At 41.6% G+C, this 26,135-nt stretch overlaps 1 protein-coding gene across 1 annotated transcript; it reads right to left on the reverse strand.

Moving 5' to 3' along the window:
- Positions 1-656: 656 nt before the first annotated feature.
- LOC311233243 (sorting nexin-12) lies at positions 657-21,379 on the reverse strand (the record flags this gene model as incomplete). Its single annotated transcript, XM_084320178.1, has 4 exons — positions 20,896-21,379; positions 17,104-17,199; positions 12,680-12,804; positions 657-759 (listed from the first exon to the last, which is right to left on the reverse strand). The coding sequence occupies exons 1-4, from the start codon at positions 21,058-21,060 to the stop codon at positions 657-659; spliced, it is 489 nt and encodes a 162-aa protein (XP_084176304.1). The 5' UTR covers positions 21,061-21,379.
- Between the last annotated feature and the right edge of the window lie 4,756 nt (positions 21,380-26,135).

Here is a 26,135-nt window from a genome sequence, read left to right on the forward strand (position 1 = left end):
CCCCCCCTCCCTCAGTAACTCTAGTGTCATGTTTCCCCTCACCTCCCTCTGTAACTCTAGTGTCATGTTTCCCCCACCTCCCTCTGTAACTCTAGTGTCATGTTTCCCCACCTCCCTCTGTAACTCTAGTGTCATGTTTCCCCCCCTCCCTCTGTAACTCTAGTGTCATGTTTCCCCCCACCTCCCTCAGTAACTCTAGTGTCATGTTTCCCCCCACCTCCCCCAGTAACTCTAGTGTCATGTTTCCCCCCCTCCCTCAGTAACTCTAGTGTCATGTTTCCCCACCTCCCTCAGTAACTCTAGTGTCATGTTTTCCCACCTCCCTCAGTGACTCTAGTGTCATGTTTCCCCCACCTCCCTCAGTAACTCTAGTGTCATGTTTTCCCCCCTCCCTCAGTGACTCTAGTGTCATGTTTTCCCCCCACCTCCCTCAGTAACTCTAGTGTCATGTTTTCCCCCACCTCCCTCTGTAACTCTAGTGTCATGTTTTCCCCCCTCCCTCAGTGACTCTAGTGTCATGTTTTCCCCCCACCTCCCTCAGTAACTCTAGTGTCATGTTTTCCCCCCACCTCCCTCAGTAACTCTAGTGTCATGTTTTCCCCCCACCTCCCTCAGTAACTCTAGTGTCATGTTTTCCCCCACCCCCCTCAATGACCCTAGTGCCGTACTTTTCCAGGAATGTAGTTACGGTCGAGGCTCTCCTCTTGCAGAAACATGTGAAGACAGCGCTCATTCTGGGCCAAGGGGTGACCTGCAATTCTATAGGATGACAAAGAACAAGGGGGATACAACTCGCATTTAATTGCTTCAATAGCTGTGTAGGCAAGTGTGGATTAGTAAAGAAGACAACTCTGGGGGGACACAAATTAGTTTAAGCCACATCCGGGGCTGAACACTTTTGGAAAGAGAATCTATTGAGTATTTTCCATCTCCACTTGGCTAAAGTATTTGGTCCTTAACACTTTGAGAGCCACTCACGGCTAAACTCGTGTTTACGATAGTTACGTTGAAAGCCACTCACGAGATTTCTCGGAATTATTATTTTTTTAGCGATCTGAAATCATATTGCATCACGCGAGCCTACCCTAGCCTATCCAAGGGCCGCCGGCGATCAGATGTGAAAAAAGCGCCCCCTATCGTCTCCCAGATGGTAAATCACCCTTTTGGAATGGACTCAATGAAAAAAAAATATTCCAGTCCACATTTTCCAGTCCACTGATGCAGCCGGGGTTACCAGAGTTCATTCTGGATCCTCTGAGGCCCGCGGATCATGAGTTCTACTGTATACACGTTAGATCTATACACTTATCGATTTTTTTCGAATGGTGATCAGGAATTGGAATATACCATTTGGATACCATCTGATGTCAGGTAAGGAATCTATGTTATCAGTGTTAGGATAATCAGACTAGTTTTCGAGGAGATATAAGCTTTTTTGTGATATGTGCTCTATCTGTTTCACTGTAAAATCCACGAGGAAATGAAATCAGCTATTATCAGCGCGCGGCTCGAACGTGCGTGCACGTATACTATTGATAATCTAGCGTTTATTTGAAAACGATTCATAAATAAGCCGACAAATATCAACGTTCTGGAATATTCCAGTAAAAGGCGATTATCACAGAATGGGCTGTTTTTCACCTGAAAACGAGTGCTTTTCAAAATGCTCTCAAACGGAAATTAAGCGATAAAAAACCAATCTGCCTTGACAACACTGACTGGAAAATGATTCTTTGATAAGCGACAGGCAGATTAGACACATAGCCATAATTTAAAACATAGATTAGGCGATATTAACGTTAACATTGGGAGTGGACCGTGGCATTCAAGGGGGTAAAAAGGAAAACACGGCGTGGCGCTCAAAGTGTTAAAAGACCTGTTGGAGAACAAAGAAAGGGCTTTGATTTAGGCTGGATCTGAAAACCCTCTGAATTCAACACAAGTATGATGAATTGAAAATGGGGGACCCTGATGTAAACAAGACAAAAGTCTTTCTCTGGTCTGCATCCCCTTAACAATTGTGTGTATTGAGCTGTACTGTATTGTACCCATTCTGCAATCTGTTCATACAAATTTCAATCAATCAATCAATCAAACCACCCAGAGATGCCTCAAAACTTCAGAGAAATATTCAGTCACAGGATTTGGATTTGTGGGGCAACTGGGCAAGTAAGGATCTTTAAAAGTTTACACAAATAATAAATACATATTTGTAAACATTCTCCCCCCACACATTGGTTCTAGGCTTTTATCCCATCCGACACCCCTTTGTCGGAATTTCAGACTCACTCAGACTCTTCAGTGTAATGAGAGTATAATAACTAGGGGCAGAACGGTTCATGTTAAAGCCACAATGTGCATTTGTGGCACCTGCTGGCTGCAAGCAGTACTGTCTGTGTTGCCTCCGTGAGTTTCTTTTTGTACATGCAGACCTTTTGCGAAGCAACTTCTTGGTGGTCGAGGTGGCTGCATATTTGTTTTCCACTGTTCAAGGCATCCATGTGAATGAATGTTGGTGGTGGTCGGAGGGGCCGTAGGCGATGATTATTCGCCACGCTTCCGTGAGTCTGCCTCGGGGCAGCTCTGGCTGCAATTGTAGCTTACCACCACCGGTATGACTGTATGAACGAATAATGGACTCTGTGAAGCGCTCTGGGTGTCATGAAGAGCGCTATATAAATCCAAGTCATTATTATTATTATTATTATTATCCTTCTGGTATTGTGAGAAGGCTGACTAAGCGTGTCTCACCAGACCATTCGAGGCTAGAACAGTGAAGGCGAGTGCCGCGTTGAAGTGGCAGTGATCTCAGTTTGCTTTTTACACGCCCCAGAACTTCTCACTAATGGAAGAAAAACGTGCACTGGCGCTTTAAGAAACACAAACCATTCGGTTCGCCCCCTGCGGTTTGGGTTGCCCAGTAACTGTTCTGTCAACTTGTGATTTTAAATAGGCTACAATTAAGCATTACATCACGTGCAGGAGTGTGTTATAGGAATTAGATCATGCCTAGGGGTGGTTGTTAGGCCCGACGCGCAGCGGAGGGTCGTTAGACCCCCCTAGAGGTCTATGAATCAAGAAATATTTTTTTTTTATCTAAAGTGTAACTATTAACTAATTGTCGGAAATTGGTTTTAAGTAGGGATGTCCGTTATTATCGGCCGATATTGGCATTAAAATGTGATATAGAAAATTATCGGTATCGGTTTTCAAAAAAAAAAAAAAAAAATCTTTTCTTTTTTTACATTTATTTAACCTTTATCTACCCAGGCAAGCAAGTAAGAAGAACAAATTCTGATTTTATTTATTGTCAAAAGTATGCATAATGTTGTGTTAATTCCACAACAAGAGATATAATGCTAATTACCTGAAATTATTCCGTTTGGGGGGGGGGGGGGGGGGGGGGGGGGGGGGGTGCATATATCGGTATCGGTATCGTAAATTAAGAGTTGGACAATATGGTTATAGGTAAAAAGGCCAATATCGAACATCCCTAGTTTTAAGCCATAAATATTTGATCTGATAAAAAAAAAGTGAATTGTATCCTTTTAGAATGAGGGGGCTCCCAAACAGCAGACTTAAAACCATGCTGGTGGATATTTTAACTGTAGCTTATCTGATAAAGCGAGAATGGGATACCAGAACATTTATTTTGTGTTTACTGCAGAGCGGAGTAAAACTGAGTATCAATTCATGTGAGATACCAAAAATAAATAAATAAATAAAATAAAAATCTTTACACTTTTTTTTTAACCTTTTTTCTTTTCATGTCAACGTTCACACGCACAATATACGCTTACCTAGGATTTGACTTGATTCAACAACAAAGCAGTCGGGGCAATGGAAAGCCGAAAACGGTCAAAAGTGTAGTTATTTGAAGTTTGGATAATTTTTTTCACGACTGAAGTAGGTAAATAAAAATGTTTGAGACTAAAGTACAGGAAAAAGGTACCGTTGGTACCGGTATCGATTCACAGGTACCGGTACCATATCATTTCAAATGTGAAAGGTACCCATCCCTAGTTACTAGTACTACTGACCAAAACACTCTATATCAGTGATGGCTGTTGGGAATGTAGAATTATTATTTTAACATGTAGACCACTTCTTTTAACAAACAAAAGAATACTTTTTTTTAAATGAGAACAGCAGGATCAGATTACACTAATTAAACTAAATTAGTAAACGGTTGTATCTATTGTAAAAACAAAAGCACACAGTCTACGAGTGATATGTAAGGGATAATGTATGGCTACGAGGTCATTGTCGCAAAATAATTGACCGACACGGAGTTTAAAATACCGAGGCGCCGCGCCGAGGTGTTTTAAACGTAGTGAAGGTCAATTATTTTGCGACAATGACCGAGTAGGCCAGGGGTGGCCAACCAGTCAGAGACTAAGAGCCACAAAAAAATGACTGTGGTACCACAAAGAGCCACACCATATACCAGCGTTTCTCAACCTTTTTTTTCAGTCACGGCACCCTTCATGTGTTTATAGGTCTCAACCTCTGGCCTCTGAAGTTGCTAATGTCTTTTTTATTTGGGCCTCACAGGGTTAAAAGTACCCTGTGAGACCCACGGTTGCAAAATTACAAAATCACTTTTAGCCATTTAAAAAAATAATGTTTATTTAAAAAATGTTAAAGGGGAACTATTTTACTATTTCTTTCACTATTTGGGCACTTTTACACAATTCCTGTGAGTCTATGGAACACCTAGGTTTTTTTCAAAAAAAATGCATTGTTTTGTATTTCTAATCAAGTACTAAAAACCGCATTTTTCTACCTCAAGATCTTAAGCCGTTTTGAGGCTGGGCTCCAACCACTGTGTGGCCTGGTGCCAACTGCCACATCAACTGCCACATTATTATGCAGCTGAGAAATCTCTGACATCACAGATATGCACATTTTCAGATGACTCAGTTCAGTGAGGGTGAATATTGTGAGAGGAGAATTGGAAGAATTCGCCAATATGAGAATTAGAGACATATATCCTATTAATATAAGTCCACATAGCTAAGAAACAATGGTAAACACTGAAAAAAGCCATTTATAAGATAGTTCCCCTTTAAGCACATGTATAGTCAATTGGTCCTGTTGTTCAGCCTCACAATGCTATTTGATAGTAAATGTGTTTATATGTCCCACCCTCTGGCCTCTGAAGTTGCTAATTTCTTTTTAATTTGGGCCTCACAGGGTTAACCTCTTAAGCCAGAGATATACAGTAAAAGTGTATATTTTCAGCATTATGTTTGTTTACCAATTATTTTAACTGTTATTAGTGAAATATAAGATTATAGAAATCTCAGGGCATTGAGTCGGAAACCGGCGCATATTGACAGGAGGAAGTGGCACAGCCAAAAGTGAGTGTAGTCTTTTGAAGGAAGAGACTCAGGGCTTTCAAATTTCGAAAAACTACCCTACCCAGCTCACACCAGCCCCTGTCAATCATCTGACTTCTGGATTTACTTTTTAATTTCTCTTATTTTTTGGGATTATCTCCCACAAACCTGAACGTTATTGCCATAAAACAGAACGCAGTTAGTTTCTCTACCTTTCTGTGAACGTCTTGCAAAAAACGGTGTTGCAATATGATGAAAAATGGTGGAGAAATTTACATTATAAAAAAGATGGCAGAATTCAGTACTGTATCTACAAAACCTTCTGTTTAATCATCTTCCCTTTATTCATTTGCTTAGATTTTTCAGGTCTGGTCAATTTTAGCATGGTGTTATTTACAGTCAAAGATATTTTTTTTTTAAATAGAATTCATATTCTCCTTTGGTTCATTACAATTTACTCAAGCCTAGTAACAGACACACTATTTCTGACACTGATCCATATATGTCCCTAGATTCAGATACCAAGAACATGCAAATGGACCATTTAAAAAAAAATTGTAAATGTTTATTCTACGTCCTTATGGAATGAGTGACATAAAAAAAAAAAGTAAAAAAAAAAAAAAAGTAAAAAAAAAAAAAAAAAAAAAATTATTTTTTTTTATGGATGGAAGAGCCGCACATTGACGGGCAAAGAGCCGCATGCGGCTCGCGAGCCGCGGGTTGGCCACCCCTGGAGTAGGCTATACATTATCCCGCTTATTACATGGCTAACTTACTAACAATATACCTAATTCATTTGACAAATCGCTGTTGTTCTGTGGCTCTGTCAGCCCAAATAAAGTGATTATTATTATCGCGGGCAGCAGCTCTGTTCTGGCTCCGCTGTGTTCTGGCTCCGCTCGTCGCTCCGCCCCCTGTCATCGCCGGCAGCAGAACACCAGTGTCTAATTGCACTGAAACAGTGTGTGTCAGTGGGCTTGATTGCCAACAGCTGCGCACTGCGGTCATTATTGAAAAAACAGCTGTCATTATTGAAAAATAATGACCGCTGTCGGGGGGCTATTGACCAATCACAAGCAAGCAAGGTTATTATTACATGGCGTTTTAACATTCGCCAAAATGCTTGATTGTGATTGGTCAATAGCGCTCGGTTGCCCCTGACAGCGGTGAATTATTTCTCTATAACTGACCGCTGCCATGGGCAACGCGCAATAATGACCGCTGATACGGGTAACAGAGCGCTATTGACCAATCACAATCAATCACAATCAAGCATTTTGGTCGCAGTCACGAAAGCTGCTCAGCATATGCACAGCTGCACTCATCAGTGCAATCAGACCGGCTGCCGGCGATGATGACAGAGGAGCCACAGAACAACTGCGTCTGCATTTGATCTCGTCTCGTCGATGGTGTAAAATGAATTAGGTATATTGTTAGTAAGTTAGCCATGTAATAAGCGGGATAATGTATAGCTATACTCGGTCAGTGTCGCAAAATAATTGACCTTCACTGCGTTTAGAACACCTCGGCGCGTCGCCTCGGTGTTCTAAACTCTGTGTCGGTCAATTATTTTGCGACAATGACCTCGTAGCTATACATTATTCCTTACTTATACAATGGCATGCAAATTTCTTGATTCTGATTGGCTGAAACAGTGAAGTTGCCGGTTGTTATTTAGTATAACACACTCCACGTGACCCCAGATCCCTCCCACAACCGAATTACTTTTCTTTTCTGTCTGAATCAATCCGCCATAGATAGAAAAATGGAAGTATGAATAGCTTTTGAACGAATCCTCCAAAAAAGATAGTCAACTAGAATATGTTAGTTCGTTACATAGACATGGATTATGTAATTAATTTGTCATGACTCATTGTAAAAACAAAAGAAAAATCGCAGAGATTTTTTTTGTCCGATTTGATTGATTGATTGATTGAAAATTGTATTAACAGATTGCAGAATGGGTACAATACAGTACGGCTCAATACACACAATTGTTAACACATCCTGTGCCAAAAACGAGTTTACTCGTTATTGCCCGCCAATCTAATAACGCCAACACGAGTTTACTCGTTTTTATGATCGTTATTTCCTTTATTTCGCTATTGGCATTCATAATTCATCCAGGAAGGCTCCGGCTCTGTGCATCGGGGGAAATCCTCCGGCAGCTATCTTGTTATGTTGATCAAGACAAACACTCGAGTGCATTTGATCGCTTTCGAGACGCAATAATCAATATGCTTTTGGCGTTTATTGCGTCATACAAACGGAAAATCGATCTAGCAGATCGAAATCAAATAATTGGAATTTTTTCTCCAGACTCATCGGCCACAGGTAAGAGGAATCTAACGTTAATTCCAGCTTGATTGTCCATTTATTTCATTGCAATCCATCCGATCAACGTATGATGTCGTACTAAGGAAAGCCATTACTGACAATCAAGGAATCATAAACGACCCCCCCCCCCTTTCCTTCACGCATGATGGAGCATAATGTATACAGAGCCATATGCATTTGAATTTTTTAATATAGCGTGTATAGGAACGAAACGCCAATCGATTATGTATAATATGCGTCTGGGCCTATAACTTGCGTTCTAGGAATTACTACTCTACACTCCAAAAACACTTATATTCACAACGGTACTAACACGACAATGTATGAATGGAAAAATATAACGTTCCCACATCCGGAACGATAGATACCCGATGTTGAATGGGCCAATGTCGATATAGCTATAATATTTAAAAAGTTATAGCCCTGCAAAGAAGGTGAGCAACTCCATAGGCTTACAGCACTGGCAGAGAGTGGTATAAGATGGGCAAACTGCGTGGCACAGGATGTGTTAAAGGACCATACCAGTCTAATTGACCCATCTCAATCCCCGCTCCCTCCAACACGGCACATTAACTTTTGCCAACTCAGTCTCTACAAGAAGCCCCGTACGTCTAACTTCTGCATTCAGTTGGGTGCACTTGTTATGAACTAGGGTTGCATGATACACATATACTAGAAAAGTATTGCGATACCCATCCGTTAAAAACTGTCCTATACTCCTATTTTATTATTTAGTACCGATACTTTTAGAATAATAGCCTGATGCCGCATTTCCTATGAGTTGAGTGGATGCATGACCGGAGCAGTGTGTGTGTGTGAGACGTAGGGATGGGAATTGATCGATTTTATCGATACGATTACATTATCGATTCTGCTTATCGATACGATTCTTAAGATTTTTTTTTTTGGCGTTTGGCGTTTTATCGCTTTTTTGCTACTGGGCAGTCCAGTAGAGAGAGACAGAGGAGGAACGGGAGACAGAGTGGGGGGAAGACATTCTGCAAATAACGACGGGTTCAGGAGTCGAACCCGGGTCGGCCGTGTCGCGGCTGAGCGCGCTATGTGGTTCGCAGGTATCCCATCGATTCTTTATCGATTCCCTTATCGATTCCTGCTACATTTAGAATTGGAAATGCAACAGAACTAAGCTGGTTAGAATAACAACATGCAACTTGACATTTCTGATAGTCATTTATCATTTATTGTTGAGCCCCCATGTCAGAAAAATACAAAAACTGTAACAAATAAATTAACTATTAAATAAAATAATGTATTTGAGAACTAATTTAATCTATTGAACTGTAATTGCATTCAACAGGTCGTTATTGCAAAAGAGAATTTGTTAGCAATAACCTACCTGTATAAATAAAGGCCAGCTCAGTGTGTTCTCTCTCTGTCTCTCTCTGCAATGAGCATGGCTATTTAGCTAGCTAGCGGCTAACGTTACTTTACCATGTAAATGAATGACTATGATGCTTTGCAAAGCACTTTCAGTTTTCACTGCACACACAAAACGTTCGCAATATCGAGACCTTTAGGTTTTCCTAGTCAAGGAATCGAATAGTCTGCTATGGCTGCATGCGTGGCGCTAACGTTATTGTTTTTAAATGCGCAACTGTCAGAAAAACATGGCATCGATAAGAGGAATCGATAGTCACGGAGGCATGCGATTCCAGGAATCTGACAATTAGGAACCGGTTCCCAATCGATTCCGATTCTCGATTCCCATCCCTATGTGTGAGTGAGAGTGCACGCTTTGCGTAGTGGGTGAATCAACAGTGTCAGCTGAACACACACCAAGCAAGCTTGAGAAGCATGGCTCCCACCAGTACCATAAGTTCAATCGCAGTTTAACTGGTGGTTTTATCAAAATAGTTTAACAGAGTAGTATTTTATGTGTCAACTATTAGTTGCAGGAACATTTATACGTGTGGTTGTTTAATCACGCACATCCATAGCCTTTATGTACAATTTAAACATAGCAGCACTTTCCCACAAAATCTTCTCAACTGCTATGGCTAAATCCCAGTCAAATCCCAGTCAAGATAATTTCTACAATAATAATATGTATATGATTGGAGTTTGGCAGTCCAACATTAAACGATGGGTCTCAGCAGCCGAGAAAGTAAAAGCCATGATCCAGCAGCGAAGCGGGACCGGGGTGTTGGTCCTGAGGGGTCCTGGGGGAGGAAATGTCTTTTGTGGTGTCTGTGATAATATAATTAGATTTATATATTCTGTATTTATTATTTCTAATTATCTTGTTATTCCCCCCCCCCCCCCCCCCACTTTTTCTCCTCTTTTTTTATTTTCCTCCCATCCCAATTCCATTGTACCAATTCTTCCCTCCCCCGTCTTGAACGTTGCTCGCATATGCCCCCCACTGGCCGGTTATAGGGAGGATAGAAGCCTTGCATCACGTGTCCCTTCCGGTACACGAGGAGGCAGCCTGTCACATCTTTTCACCTGCCAGCGCGGACTCTCATTGGCGAGGTGTAACGTGTGGGAGGCTCACACTCCCCCCGCCATTTCCTGTCTCTGCTGTGTAGGCGTCCCCAACCGACCTGTAGGAGTCGCTGTCCACAACGTCCAGATTACCACCCATCGACTTCCACCCTCTAACTCTGCCAATTGAGTTACTATGACGGCTGGCCCAAGCCGGAGGCAACGGCGATAGCCGGAGTCGAACCCGGTGTCTCTTGCGTTGGTGACAAGCGCAATGTCCGCTGCGCCACCCAGCCGCCTTATCTTGTCGTTATTGTAATTATTATTGTTGAAGTACTGTCCTGTGATGTCTTGTGTATTATTGTTGTTACTGTATTGTGTTGTTTTGTTTTAAATGAAAAAAAATTTTTTATCCAAAATAATATTATAAAATTATATGAATACTATTTGATTAATTGTACAATTAATAAAAGTTAGTGTACATAGCTATCCTTTGTCCATTTTTAAATCCATTTACTTGTCAGGACTGTCTTCTAATAAATCATTCCATTACTTTTCCTGATGTTTCAGGTTTTTGCCGTGATATCGCGTCAGTAATGTATTGGTATCAAGATATTTTAGGCAGGTATCATATTGATGTCATAATTCTGTCACCGTGACAGCACTATAATGAACTCCCAGGTGCGCCTGGTTGATGCGAGGAGTAATACAGTAATGTTAGTGAAAGGAAAAGGCACGTGGTTTTCACGAGGGTGAAGTACCTGTGCCTATCCACTTTCACATTTTGTGTAGTATGTTTCCACCGCTTGGCAGTGTGAAAGGTAGGCTGAGATCTAGCAAAATATACACGTTATACACCTATGCACACACATTTCTTTTTTTTGTACCTACTTTTTTTACCCATTTTCAATTTTTCTCCCTTCCCCAATTTCGTATTGTCCAATTCTACCCTCCCCTGTCTCGAACGCTGTTAGGCCATGCCTCCCACAAGCCGGCTGCAATGTGGACGAAGCCTTGCATCACGTGTCCCCTCCGGTACTCGAGGAGGCAGCCGTCGCATCTTTTCACCTGCACAGCGCGATCTCTCAGCGGCGAGGGTCTGTGTGGGAGGGACACACCGCCCCTGTCGCTTCCTGATTCTACTGCGCAGGCGCACCAACCGACCTGTAGGAGTCGCTGTCCACAACGTCCGATCCCCACCCACCAGCTTCCCTTGTATTAGTATGAACGACCAGCCAAGCTGGTAGCAACGCCGAGAGCTGGGCTCGAACCCAGCATCTCCTGCGTTGGTGGCGAGCGCCTTGCCCACAGCGCCTCCTAGCCACCCTTGCACACAACATTTGTTAACGACGGGGACAATCTCTGGTAGTGGCGAGAAGTGAAAAATGACAATGGTATGGTTTTTTAACAGCGCAAGGAGTGAATCAAGGAGGCAACTTGTTCTCCTTGAAGCATCTAAAACAACCCCTCCATGCAGATTCAGATACTAAAGCCTTGGGGTTGTTTATAGCAAACAACATGCAGCCCAATGCAGTCATGGAGGGCTCAGGATTTAAGAGAACAATTTAAGTGCTTGAGCCACAATATAATGTCTCTCGTTGTCACTTTGGCAACAAGGTCATTCCTGATCTTGAAAAGAACATGTTTCGGAACTGATTTGTTCCTTCGTCAGTGTTTGGCTAGCTAAACTTTTGAATCTGAGAGTGCTGGTCCGGCTTCCTGCTTTCTTCAACTTAATCTACAGGATTTCAGCACCCAGTGTCAGACATTGACAGAACACTCCATTTGAATGAATGAACACATTTTATTTGTATATATTGAACTGTTCACAGGGAAGAGGAAGGTGGGAGAGGAAAGGGACAAAGAAAATGAATCAAATATATCAGTGTCCCCCTACTGCGAAGGGCTGCAGTTGGACTAATGGACTCTTTAGCTTTTCTTTCGCTCTCAGGTCGATTTTGAGAATGAAGGTGGTGACATTTCTCCATCTCAGCTTCTTGGTTATGTCTAGGTTGGCTTCTGTACCTCATGCTTGAGAGTTTGATGTTTCTACAGAGCTTCACATTAACTGGACAATGCTTGCTCTCCCTTGAGTAGTGTTGAGTGGCAGACTGCGGCACTGCTTGCAAGTAACCTTCCCTGGTTGGTCAGTTTTACAAAAGCAATCCAGTGTTAGTGTGTTTCCTAGTGTGTTGACGTCTTTACAGCATCTCGCGCCACTCAACAAAACTGCTAACATTATCGATAGCCAATGAAAATCTGTTATGCAAGAATAGCAGGTCTGATAAATGTTGCTTTCGCGTTTCACTTAGACCAGGTGGGAAAATAATCAAAACATAATTTTTTTTTTTTTTTTTTACAAAACCGGAAATCCGGTTAAAAAACGGAAAAATCACATCCCTGATATATACGTGGTTGGCCCCGAATGTGTTAAGGCAAGCCTTTGTTGTTAAATTATAGCTTTTATTCATAAATGTTCTCCTATTGATTTATAGTTAAAATGGCACCTTTGATGATCTGATCCATTTTATGGCATTGCTATTGGACTGACTGACCTGTTGATGAACTGCTCTAGGCCCACTCGTCGCTCCTCGATGAAAGACTCCTCAAAGATGCCCTCGTCTCCTCGGAACGGCAGCTGTCTTTTGAGGGCCTTGCCTGGCAAAGGGGGAACTACAATCTGCAGCCGTCAGAGGATCAAGACAAAAATGCAAGTTAAAACAGGCGCTTTCAAAAGGACACTGGATAGAAATAAAACACAGAAGAAAAACATGAACACACTTGAAAGTTCTGCAAACTGTTGAAATAAACATTAATAAAAAGAAAGGTAACATTTCAAGCAAAAGTTGCTCATAAAATTTGGCTATGAATGAGTACTTAGAACAAGCCGGCCAATCATAGGGCTTGTGGTGTCCGCATCATCCCACGTGATTCTACATTTCTGCAGCCTACACCGTAGCTCCAGCGACATTCTGACATTGAACCCTGAATTAACATAACTGCTTGTTGTTCTACGTTTTCAATAACCTATACGTTTTCAATAACCTAATTGACCGATCTCAAGCCCTGCCCTCTTTTCTTGATCCTCCAATCAAAACAGTTGCTTCCCTTGGACAAACAAGGTTTGCACTAACCCCAAGGCAGTGGATGCAAACAAGAGCCTCTGCATCTACAGAGTGGTGTTTTTCGGCACACAGCTACGTTGCTATATAGATGGTTAATCATTTTGGATGATATTGCTTGCATGAAGTCGACCATCGGTATTGGCCCCATGACTCCAGATTGGAGCAACCTTTGATACCTTGTGTATGAGTTGTAACTTTACAGTAGCAACACTGAACACATCAGATTATTTAATAATCAGATTAGGGTTGCCCCCTCTCAGTCGAATGGTCTTGGTCGCCCAAGGCGTTGTTAATCGATAGTAGTTTTTTCTCTCCATGCTGAATGGGTTATATCATGAAGAATGCTGAGCAGTCTCTGGTAAACTCTAGATTCAGGCATTGTCCTTTCTGAAACCGTAGCTTTTTCTATGCGGTTTGGCCTTTTGTCCACAATGCAAATTGCATTTTAGGTCACTGAAACCGGACCTTTTTGGAAAAGATTTTCAGAAACTCTGATTTTGAAAATACACTGTGTATTCCTGTGGACGGGTGAAAATGGAGCTTATGGAAAAACGCTCACATCATGACAAATGGCCCTGTCCACACATTTCTGAAAACTGAGTATTTTCTTTGTAATCGGGACCATGGAGAGCTCCCTGTAGCCTCCCATCAGGACAATGGAGAGCTCCCTGCAGCCTCCCATCCAGATAATTTCATGTGAGCATTTACTTGTGTGGACAGAGATTTTCTAAAGCACCATTGGAGTGGACAGGATTTTTTTCGGAAAACGAAGGAGCAAAAACTGTGGTTTAAAAAACACCTGTATATGTGGACTAGGCCTTAACACATTCCCTGCCACGCAATTTGAGCATCTTAAACCATTCTCTGCCAGCACTGTAAGTCTATGGAGATGTTCACCTTCTTTGCAGGGCTATAACTTTTTAAATTGTATTGCTAAATTGACATTACTATGGCCCATTCAACATCGATTATCTATCGTTCAGGATGTAGGAACGTTTTACTTTTTCATTCATACGAAAATACCGTCTAGAATATAAATATGTTTTTATCGTTTTCTGCAGTAATTCCTAGATCGTGAGATATAAGCATAAACGCATATATAGATTATCAAATGCCGTTTGTTGCCGATCCACGCTATATAAAAAATTTCAACTGTACATGATCCTAAACGTTATGACTGATCATGCGCGGATGAACGGAGGGGGGGGGGGGTCGTTTATAATTCCGTGATCGTCGTTAAATGCTTTATGTAGTATAGGTGATATATTGATCAGAGCAGTTTGCATGGATAATAATAAACAAACAGGCTGAAAGTAACGTCAGCGTCCTCTTACCGTTCGACGATGAGACTGGAGGAAAAAGATCCCACTTATTTGACGGCGATCGCCTAAATCCATTTCCGGTTTGTATAATCATAATACACGGCCAAATCATATCGATTATTGCGTTATGGCAGCGATCGCTACACACGGACGTGTGTATACAGTCCCGCAACAATATGCGAGTGGCCGGACGCATTTCGGAGACGCACCGAGATCGACTCGTCCATTTCCGGTTTGGCAACTCGCCGATCATCCACCAGGGGGTAGTATTGAAGCGTTGCAGAGTTGTGCCGGCTCACACTGCATCAGACCAGGCTCCGTGAGGGAAATATGAATAACATGGCGAAAAAATTTAATATGATCTCAATAACGTCGTACGCCGTGGATTGGCAGAATTAGCATGAACTTGAAACACGTTGTACGACGTTTTTGGCGCAGGATGTGTTAAATAGCCCTTTTACACCGCCCGGGCTCCGGTTCAAGCTCCAGCTCCGTTCTGAACCTTGGTGCTCTCTGGCGAACCAGCCCGCGTTTACACCCATTTATGCAGAACCAACATTCCACCGTCTCCGTCATCAACGGCGGCGTTACTCAGGCGGAGGTAAAAATAATGCGTGGAGAAAGGCTTAGCGAGCCTCAACGCGCGAGCACACACACAAAAGCACACGCACACTGTATACATTTGAAATGAATCGTTCCAGCAAAGTAGGCTTCTATTATTCGAATTACTTGTTTTAATGGGTATCATAGTAGTAAGTCCTACTGTAGAACATGACATATTAGCATGACAGACATCTGATTTATTAATGCCAATACTGGACGACAACGGCAATTGGCACTTAAAAAGATTAGTCAGTAGCAATTCATGACGGCCCGTTTAGCTCAACTGGTTAGTATGCTGGCTGTGGAGCATATGGTCCCAAGTTCAAATCTTGGTAATTTTTTTTTTTTGTAACGTTAATTAATTTATCCACTCTGGTGTCCCAAAAAGGACAATAACACTACCTTATGCATACTGCACCTTATGTGAATACTGTGATACTGTATATTTCAGTTAGTTAGATAGTAAATTATATTGATTTATTTGTTTACACTGCTTGTGTAGTTTTTACTACCTGTACCCCCCCCCCCCCCATCCCCCATGCTGCTATGATGCCTGAATTAAAGGAATATCTTATCTTATCAACCAGAGTGGATAAATGAATTAACGTTACAAAAAAAAGAGAAAATAACCAAGATTTGAACCTGGGACCATATGCTCCACAGGCAGTACACTAACCAGTTGAGCTAAACGGGCTGTCATGAAATGCTACCGACTAATCCATCATTTACACTTTTCAAGTGTCAATTGCGCTTGTCGTCCAGTATTGGCATTAATAAATCAGATGTCATGCTAATATGTCATGTTCTACAGTAGGACTTACTACTATGATACCCATTAAAAAAGTCATTGGAATAATAGAAGCCTACTTTACTGGAACGATTAATTTCAAACGTATACAGCGTGTGTGTGTGCGTGTATTGTTTTGTGTGTGCGCTCGTGCGCTGACTCGCTACTTTCCCCCGTTTACTTGTCTTCACAGCCTAGAATATGACACGCCCACTGATGATGTCACGGTTCGCAGGGGAAAACCAACTTTTCTGTGGCAGCTGAGCACCGATTTGTCACGTTCTGAACCAATTAATCCCGGTCTGAACGCGCCGGCCGGTGCGAGATTACGTTCGGGAACCGGCTCCAGCACAGAGCCTGGCCGGTGTAAAAGGGATAAAAGAGAACCTTCCGCATGAAAGCATGTGGGGAAACAATTATATGGATTTGTCAGCAAATCGATAAGTCTATGGCTATTAGCTAAGCATTTCTTTAGTCGAGGACAGACCTTCACTAAAAACTTGGCATATCATGTACTCCATCCAATGGGCTGTTAAGGTGGGGTGTGAGGCCCAATGAGGTTAAAGGGGCACTTGACCAAAAAATTTGGCAACAAGTAAACAAAAACTAAACTTTTATTTCAGTGTGTTCAAACCTCTGTAACTCTATTACATTAGCACTCAAGAGTGATTCTGTTGTGGAAGTAAGTTCAGAATGTTCCCTTTCAAAAGAGACCAGACTCATGCATGTGCTATAAATGGTCCAAGAATAAATTGCAAATTACTTTGGGTATGCAATAGTCAGGCGTGTTATGCAAAACTAGCCCCATTTTTTGACTGATGGATAAGAGGTTAACACAACACAAGGATTCAACATCCCTGATGACATCACTGGTGGCCATATTCAAACTAATTTACTCTTGATAACTGTCAAACTAAAATGAATGTGTGCAAACTGTTTAGAGATTTTGGATGTGTGAGAGATTATGTGCAAAATAACTCTGCATTGTTTTTTGGTGAAGTGCCCCTTTAAGGTTAGGGGTGGGTTTATACATGAAACACCAAGCTTTTAGGCCGGGTGTCCAATATCAGATCATGATAGCTATTCATTTTCAATACCTAGTCAACTTATTACTCTGAAACATGCCTTCATCTTTCACTTACCTTACTGTCTCTTTCCAGCTCATTCTTTAGCCACTCAAAGTCGCTGTATCTTCTTCTCACACAGGAATCCTTCAGCTTGAAAATAGGAAGATTTGTCTATATGGAGGAGGCACAAAAACAAGACAGACCTTCACTTACATTTTACTATAATGCCACCATCTGGCTATTTGGGGTAATATTTGTTGTGAGGCTTGTGACAGCTTGAGGGGCGACAGTGGCTCGGGAGGTAGAGCAGTCGTCTGGTAATCCGGAGGTTCCCGGTTTGATTCCCGCTCCTCCCGGGCAGCCTGTCGAAGTGTCCTTGAGCAAGACACTTAACCTCTAATTGCTCCTGACGAGCAGGTTGGCACCTTGCATGGTTGGCCTCCGCCGTCAGTATGTGAATGGGTAAAATATGAGGAACAAAATGTAAAGCGCTTTGGATAAAAGTGCTATATAAATGTAGCCATTTACTATTACACTATTTATCATAATAGTGCCATGGTTCAGGCTGCTATCAAGTATCACCTCAGTCACACACAGGAAACATTACTCCATCTACACATTTACATTGCTGTGAATGTTAAAACAAGTGCCTTTGGTCGATTTTCATAAAAACAAAAAGCTTTCAGTCAACTAAGATACCAAATTGCATGGTCACTAGACCAACAGTCGTATGGCCACTGTGCTGTCAAGTTCATTGGATAAAGGACCGCTTTTTAGTGATGCACGATATATCGGCCGCCGATATAATATCGGCCGATATGGCCGTATTTTTTACACATCGGTATCGGTCCGATATCAAGATAGGGTGGATATGGGCCGATATATTAAAAAATATATAATAATAATAAAAAAGAAATTATATATCTTTTTCTTTTTACATGTTTTGGCCTTAAATAGTTTCAAAATATCAGTCATTTCTGAAAATAAGTTGCAAAAGTAAAAAAGATTATGCGTTTTGGAAAATAGCTCTTTATTTGATTATCATAAAAAGGTGTTTTCTATACAGAGATATCGACATCGGTAAATATCGGTATCAGCCAGAAGAGCAATATTAATAACGGTTATCGGTATCGGCCACAATTTTCACATCGGTGCATAGGGCTGCACGATTTTGGGAAATAATCTAATTGCGATTATTCTGACAGATATTGCGATTGCGATTTGCGATGCGATTATAACATATTTAAAAAAAAAATTACAAGAAGAATGTTGCTGCTTTCTGTAGTCGGGTCCCAACTGCAAAATTACTGTATTACCCTGTATTATACACTTTTACTATCATGTAGACTATTCTGCTTTGTGTTTACATGTGATGTATTGTATACATGCACATTTATTATGTTCTTGTGTGATGTATCGCACATTTTATTGCTGTGTGATGTATTGCAAATGTTATTGCTGTCATCTTGGCCAGGTCTACCTTGCAAAGGAGATCTTGTATCTCAATGGGACTTCCTGGTTAAATAAAAAAAAAAAAAAAAAAAAAATTTAATTGCAGGCTTGGCGATTTGATAATTGCATCATTCCAAATCGCGATTTCGATTAAAAAACGATTAATCGTGCAGCCCTATGCAGCATCACTACTTTTTTTGTATCTAAACATCGTCTGCCGTGATGTTGACTAGTATAGGCCATAGTTTTATCACTTCAGTGTTCAGAAATTTAGCACTGTGCTGTATCCTCTCATCAGTGTGATGACCTCAAGACCAATGATCTCTTTAGTTGGATGCTGGGAAGTGGCTCATTGGGAATTATGTCTGATACCTGGATGGGTGTGTGACTGCTTATCTCTCTCTCTCTATATATATATATATACACACACACACATATAATATATATATATATATATATATATATATATATATATATATATATGCTCTTTCTCTCTCTATTTTTACTTTAAAGAGCCATGTGTGGTCTCCACATTTTGTCCTTCCTTTGAGCCAGGCTCTAATCCAATCCAATGGGGCAAATGTTTTAGCCTTCACAAACCATGATACGTAAAGTGTCCTTTTGTAAGCAGATAGTCAAATGTATCTGCAATGCATATCAAACGTTGGCCTTGTGCTGTTATGTAACTGGATTATGAAACTCATAACGTTCTGAACCAATGTACAAAATGTGCATCTCACAGGACATTTAGAAATGACAGAAATATAATATCAATACAAAAACTATAGGGTTTTCTTTGGTTGATCAAAGAAAACAGGACTTTTCACACAATTATCTAAATTCTTTCAAACAAGCCTAAACAGAGTAGGCCTACATCCCCACAAATCTCTACTGATTCATCATCTGCATCTGTAAACAATAACTATTGCTGGCTGTCCAGTTCTATCATTTGAAGGCTCTACAGTTTTGTAGGGACTTGTGTTCTGTGAAGCACTGCAGTACACTACAAACTGCAATGCATACCTATTGCTGTTAGGTGTATCAGTATCAGAGCTGACTTTAGCTAATTCTCTTGACCTCATTTCAATGTAAACTAATGTTAAAGGGGCACTTCACAAAAAAAACTATGCCGATTCATTTTGCACATAATCTCACACACAAATTCTAAACAGTTTTGTCGGGCACATTGAATCATTGTGTTGTGTCAATTACAGCTCAATGAAATCATAAGATAGCAGTTCCTATAATATTTCTTCATCTACACCATTGCATAGTGCTGCAAAGAACACAATTCAATGTCCCTGATGACATCACTGGTGGCCATATTCAAATGAAGTTACTCTCAATAACTAGTGAGACTAGTGAATATAGGCAAACTACATCGATGTGTGCAAAACAGTTTTGGGATGTGTGTGAGATTATGTGCAAAAATAAACAAGCATAGTTTTTTTGTGAAGTGCCCCTTTAACGCTAGTTTACATAGAAATGGTGTTAATTTATTTTGCCACAGTCAGGTCTGATAATGATGCACCTAACAGCAATGGGGAACTGAATGAATGAATACTTTATTTAACAGATTGCAGAATGGGTACAATACAGTACGGCTCAATACACACAATTGTTAAGGGGATGCAGACCAGAGAAAGACGTTTGAATGTCTTGTTTACATCAGGGTCCCCCATTTTCAATTCATAGTGATGTTCTTAAATATATAACAGTTAGACCTATGCGTGTCAGACTCTCGCGAGAGAAAGATGCAGTTCAGTTTGACAAAATATGTATTTCCTCTAGCCAAGACTAATCAAATTGGTTGTTTTGAGGACGAAGTTACATGAGCGTTACACTCCTGGAAGTGATAGCGGTCTAGTTTGCTGTGTCAGTAGTAACGTTATTGACTCACTCACAAATCTCCATGTCTCTCTCACTCCCTCTCACCCACATCCAAAACTTCTAATTGTATAATTTTTATGGAGAACAGTTGAATCATATTAAAAGTAACCAACACATAATAAACTACTACTTGAAAAATTGTTTTACAAACGGGTTAACCCAACGCGTGTAAACAACATGCGTCGCTTATGACATCAAAAGATCATCCTGATGAAAAACACTACGACGTTAGGCCGCGAAAAATCCCCGGTCCTCGATTTCTCGTCTCCCCCCGCTGCCTGGCGTCACGCCGCGGCCCCGTGTTAGCTTCAGCTAGCATGCTAACACAGCGAGCTAACATGCTAACACGGGGAGCTAACATGCTAACACAGCGAGCTAGCATGCTAACACGGCGAGCTAACATGCTAACACATCGAGCTAGCGACACACCGTGACATAAACACCTGACAGTGACGGCTAGCTAGCGAAGCTAATGTTATTTATTATCTACGTGTTGTTGTTGTTGCTAACTAACTGACAACCTACCCGCATACGAACTTCATAAGTAGTGTATCGGTTACGTCCAACTCCAACAGTTTGTGGATCATAAACGTCAATTTCAAGAAAATTGCTGGGGGGACCGTAGGCATCCGTGAGGTCCTGGGGCTTGGAATTCAACCGTCGGGTATCAGCCACCGTCGGTTCTGACATTTTCCTTTTTGGGACCCACCACCACCAACGGCGCGGATTGAAGTCGAACGAGCTAAATTAATAACAGAAAAATCTTAAATCGCATCTGAATACATAAAGTGTGTAGTGATAGCTGATCGATACAGCCAGCTAGGTGGCTAACTTTGAGCTCAGACAGCTTCCTATGCGGGCCAGCCACCCTGCGCCCTGCCCTCCTGGTGAAAAATGCGTTGACTCACTCACAAGCAGTTCCGTAGCCAGGCTACGTAGCCTGCTGTTCACTCTCACTGTACTGTGTCTCTAATGTTCACTCTCACTGTACTGTGTCTCTAATGTTCACTCTCACTGTACTGTGTCTCTAATGTTCACTCTCACTGTACTGTGGATCTAATGTTCACTCTCACTGTACTGTGTCTCTAATGTTCACTCTCACTGTACTACTGTGGATCTAATGTTCACTCTCACTGTACTGTGTCTCTAATGTTCACTCTCACTCCTCAGAGACTCAGCAGCCGCCATCACCCCAGTCATCACACACAATAAACCTCTCCATAAAACAGGGACATGTCCCCAAGGACTTCAAAATTGCGAGGGTGACCCCTCTGCACAAAAAGGGCAGCAAATTAGACCCAGGCAACTACCGCCCTGTTTCTATTCTCACCTCCATCTCGAAAGTCATGGAAAAAATAGTCTACGAACAGGTCGAAAAGTACCTAGCGGAAAAAAATCTAATCTACGAATTCCAATCTGGCTTCAGAACATCCCACTCCACTGACACATGCCTTCTCTATTTGAACGACCACATCAAACAAGAGGTGGACGCGGGCAAATACTGCGGCATGGTCATGCTGGACCTACAAAAGGCCTTCGACACTGTCAATCACTCCATTCTGATTGACAAGCTAAAAGCAATTGGTTTTGATAGTCTATCAGTGAGCTGGATGCAATCCTACCTTGAGGGGAGGGAACAGATGGTGGAGGTAAACGGTACCCTATCCCCCCCCCCCTCACAGTGAGCTGTGGTGTTCCACAAGGAAGCATACTAGGACCGCTACTGTTCCTAATTTATGCAAATGACATGTCGTCAGCTTGTGACTGCAACTTGTTCCTGTTTGCGGACGACTCAGCCCTGCTGGTCTCTGACAAGAACAAGTTAATTACAGGTTGAAAAAACCCTCAGCTCGGAACTAGGAAAAATCTGCATATGGCTCGCTGATGAATGAATGAATGAATGAATGAAAACTTTATTTAACAGATTGCAGAATGGGTACAATACAGTACGGCTCAATACACACAATTGTTAAGGGGATGCAGACCTGAGAAAGACGTTTGTCTTGTTTCCATCAGGGTCCCCCATTTTCAATTCATATAGACATTTATGACATTCACAACATACATGACATTTATGGCATAGGGACATATAGGTATTTAGTACTGATACATTTGTGACATAAACAGTATTCAAATATACAGTACTGTTAGTGTTACCCCTAGATCCTGACAGAGTATATACATATGATGGGGTTGGGACTGTACATTAGGAAGGGGTGGGTGGGTGGGAGAGAAATATACATACGGTGGGGAGGGAATATATACATGCGGTGGGGAGGAGACTGTCTATTAGGAGGTGGTGGGGGTTTTGGGCATTTACGGTGGCCAGTTTAGAATTGCAGCCTCCCGTAGGTGCTCTTTAAGAGCGGTTTTGAATGTGGGTAGGGATTCACATTCCTTTACAGCTTTGGGTAGGGCGTTCCACATTGATGTGGCATAATTGCGAAACGTGTTTAGTCCCTTGTTTGAGCCGAATCTGGGTTTAACATGATTTGTTGAGCTTCCTCTGGTGTAGTGGTTGTGGTATTCACTGACCTTTGGGAAGTATTTTGACATGTACATGGGTACCTTAGTCGTATAGTGTATCTTGTAGACCAGGCCCATTGCAAGTTGCTGTACTCTGTCGTCTACTCTAAGCCATCCTAGGTTGTCAAAGTGGGCAGGGGTGAGGTGGGTTCTGGGGGTAAGGTCAAGTAGTAGTCTGACCAGTTTGTTTTGTGATGTTTGTAATTTTGTTTTAAGTGCCTTTGAGGTGCTTTGGTACCATGAGGTGCACGCATAGTCGTAGTACCCTTGAATGAGTGCTCCTGCCAGAGTCTTCAGGGTATTCTTGTTTACCAGAGAGGAGATCCGGTACAAGAATCTAGTTCGTTGGTTGACTTTTTTTATTACATTGGATGCCATTTTGTCACAGGAAAGATTTGCCTCTAGGATGGAACCCAGGTAGGTAATTTCGTCTTTCCTTGTGACAATATTGTCACCCACTGCAACTGAGAAGCCGTCGGTCTTGCTGAGTTTGTTATTTGAACCGAAGAGACTGGACTCTAACAAACTATCATTACACATGGGCAAAACAGAGTCCATTCTCTTCGGTTCAAATAACAAACTTCTACTCATGCACAATAGAGAGCATCCTGACTGGTAACATCACCTCCTGTTTTGGGAATAGCAAAGCACAAGACCGTAGCAGACTACAGAGAGTTGCCCGTTCAGCCGAACGCACAATTGGAGGTGGGCTTCCCACTCTCCAGGACATTTACAACAAGCGTTGCAGGGGCAAGGCTAAGAGAATAATCAAAGACTCTAGCCACCCAAACAACTGCCTCTTTGAACTGCTGCGGTCAGGCAAGCGATACCGGAGTCTCATGGCCAGTACAGAGAGACTCAGAAGGAGCTTCTATCCCCAGGCCATCAGGATGCTCAACGACAATGACACAACAAAACATCAACTACACTCCCATGAGCTCATATACAGAAAAAAGCATTTCATGGAAAAGTATTCTGTATTTTACTATGACAACTAATAAAGAAACTTGAACTTGAAACTTGAAACACAGAGGCCCTCTAAAGGAAGGGACAGAGCACGATGTTCTTATAGAATAGAATATAATAGAAATACTTTTATTATCCAGAGGGAAATTTGACACTGCAAATCGCTCAACATTAAACATTTAGACAGAACAGGTCACGAATAAGAATAACAAAACAAATCAAATTGCCTAAGATAAGAATAGAATAAAATAGAATGAAAATGGAATAAAATATACAGTAAATAAATACAGTACAAATATACTGAAGTCTACAGTAGGTGTAATATTGCACAGTGCTGTTTCAATAGTAAGAGTCCAGGAAGATGGTAACTGTTACTCTGTGCTCAGTGATGCAGTGAGGCACAGTAAACGCCAAAGACCTCTGACTATACTGTGAGTCGATTAAATAAGTTGTATCAAGCTTAAACTATTCATGAACCAGTTTTCCTGAGTGGAGATTATTCAGTAAAAATGTTGCTGTACATTATGAACTGTGCCGTATTCTATACATTATTGTATAGCTAAAGTCATGGTTTTGATGTTTTTAATTTTGTTTGAAATGCTATTATATATTGTATTTACTGTCTCTGGAAATCCCCTGGTTACGTTTGACTAGAGAACAGGTGCACAAACTCCTCCTTGGTAATACATGGCTTAATAAATGGCTCTGATCCCCTAACTTGCTAACTAACCACATAAACAACCAACCTTAAGTACAAGATAAATTGGACACACAAGTATTTGGGTGGATATGTGTACATTTGGCTAATACATGTTGGAGAGTGTAAACCATAGATATAAACACATGTGATATCTATGGTGTAAACCACGTGACTTCTGCTTCTGCTAGGGACATGGGAGAAGTGAAAGTGGCGAAGCTGAAAGAAAAACTTGTTCTCCACCATCGTCTCCTCTCACACTGTCCTGAGTCTCTGGGTGAGAAGAAGTAGGCCGGGAGCCAGGTCCACCCCTCAGGATGTTTTTTGCTACCTTTTTTTCATTATTATTTCCAGTTATCCCATATCTTAAGTGATCCAGTACAAGGCCACAAGTGGGTTCATCTTTCAGATCTTTGTCAAATCACAACAACTCAAGTCAACAAATAAGCATCTCTGACCTAATGACCTATCCCTTGACTCTGACGCCATACTCCATCTCAACAATCGATAGTTTTTTCCGCAAAAACCAACAAAGCAAACTAAATTAACTACAACTACATGATCAAAGATGCTGAGAATGCCCAACTTCCTTCCCCAAGCCAATGTGCTCTCATTCAAGATGGAAACTCCTCATTCTACATGCGTGATGTGCCACGAACAATGAAGAATATATCAGAGCGCACCTTCAAAAGTCTACCGGCTGCAGCTGAAACTATTCAGCAGACACTGACCTTGACCGTCTTCATTCACCAAAATCAGCTGAGAGGGATCGCAGAGGTTGTGGTGAACGTTTTATGGTGAAGGGGCTAAATGTTCATCGGCCCACTGATTGGAATGGTTTTCTCACAAATGATGAAAAAAAGAAGGCCCTCATTCATTTACTTCTGGATCACTGGAGCTCTGAAGATATGATGAAAGACATCCTCCGAAGGCCTGTTATTTTTGTAGAGGCTGGCCAAGCATGCAATGCTGGAGTGATGTCTAAAGAGCTTCTACCTGAGATCTGTTCAAAACATTAAGAAACGGATGTGAGGGTAATCATTTACATGCAGTATATCCAAACCAAAAGGCCTCACATCACAACAGTCAGAGTCAGAGCAAAAGACTCTGACATTTTCTTCATCCTCCTGTATTATGCCAAGTCATCAACTGTCAACATCCTCTTTGACATGGGAGATAGACTGATCAACATCAACCAGCTGGCTGAAGATTACTCAGAGGAACACATTTCAGCTCTCCTGGCCTTGCACGCATTTGATTGATTGATTGATTGATTGATTGATTGATTGAAAACTTTATTAACAGATTGCAGAATGGGTACAATACAGTACAGCTCAATACATACAATTGTTAAGGGGATGCAGACCAGAGAAAGACTTTCGTCTTGTTTACATCAGGGTCCCCCATTTTCAATTCATCATACTGGTCATTCATTGGTGCTGACTGCACATCAGCATTCAAAGGCAAAGGGAAGGTGCAACAGATGAAGATTCTTAATCAGAAAAGTTTATCCAGATCTTTGCTGAAGTGGGGAACTCTTGGGAGCTTGATGAGTGGATTCTCAGTGGTGTAGAAG

The sequence above is a fragment of the Notolepis coatsorum genome (assembly GCF_963971535.1).
Source record: "Notolepis coatsorum genome assembly, chromosome: 8".
Lineage (NCBI taxonomy): Eukaryota > Metazoa > Chordata > Actinopteri > Aulopiformes > Paralepididae > Notolepis > Notolepis coatsorum.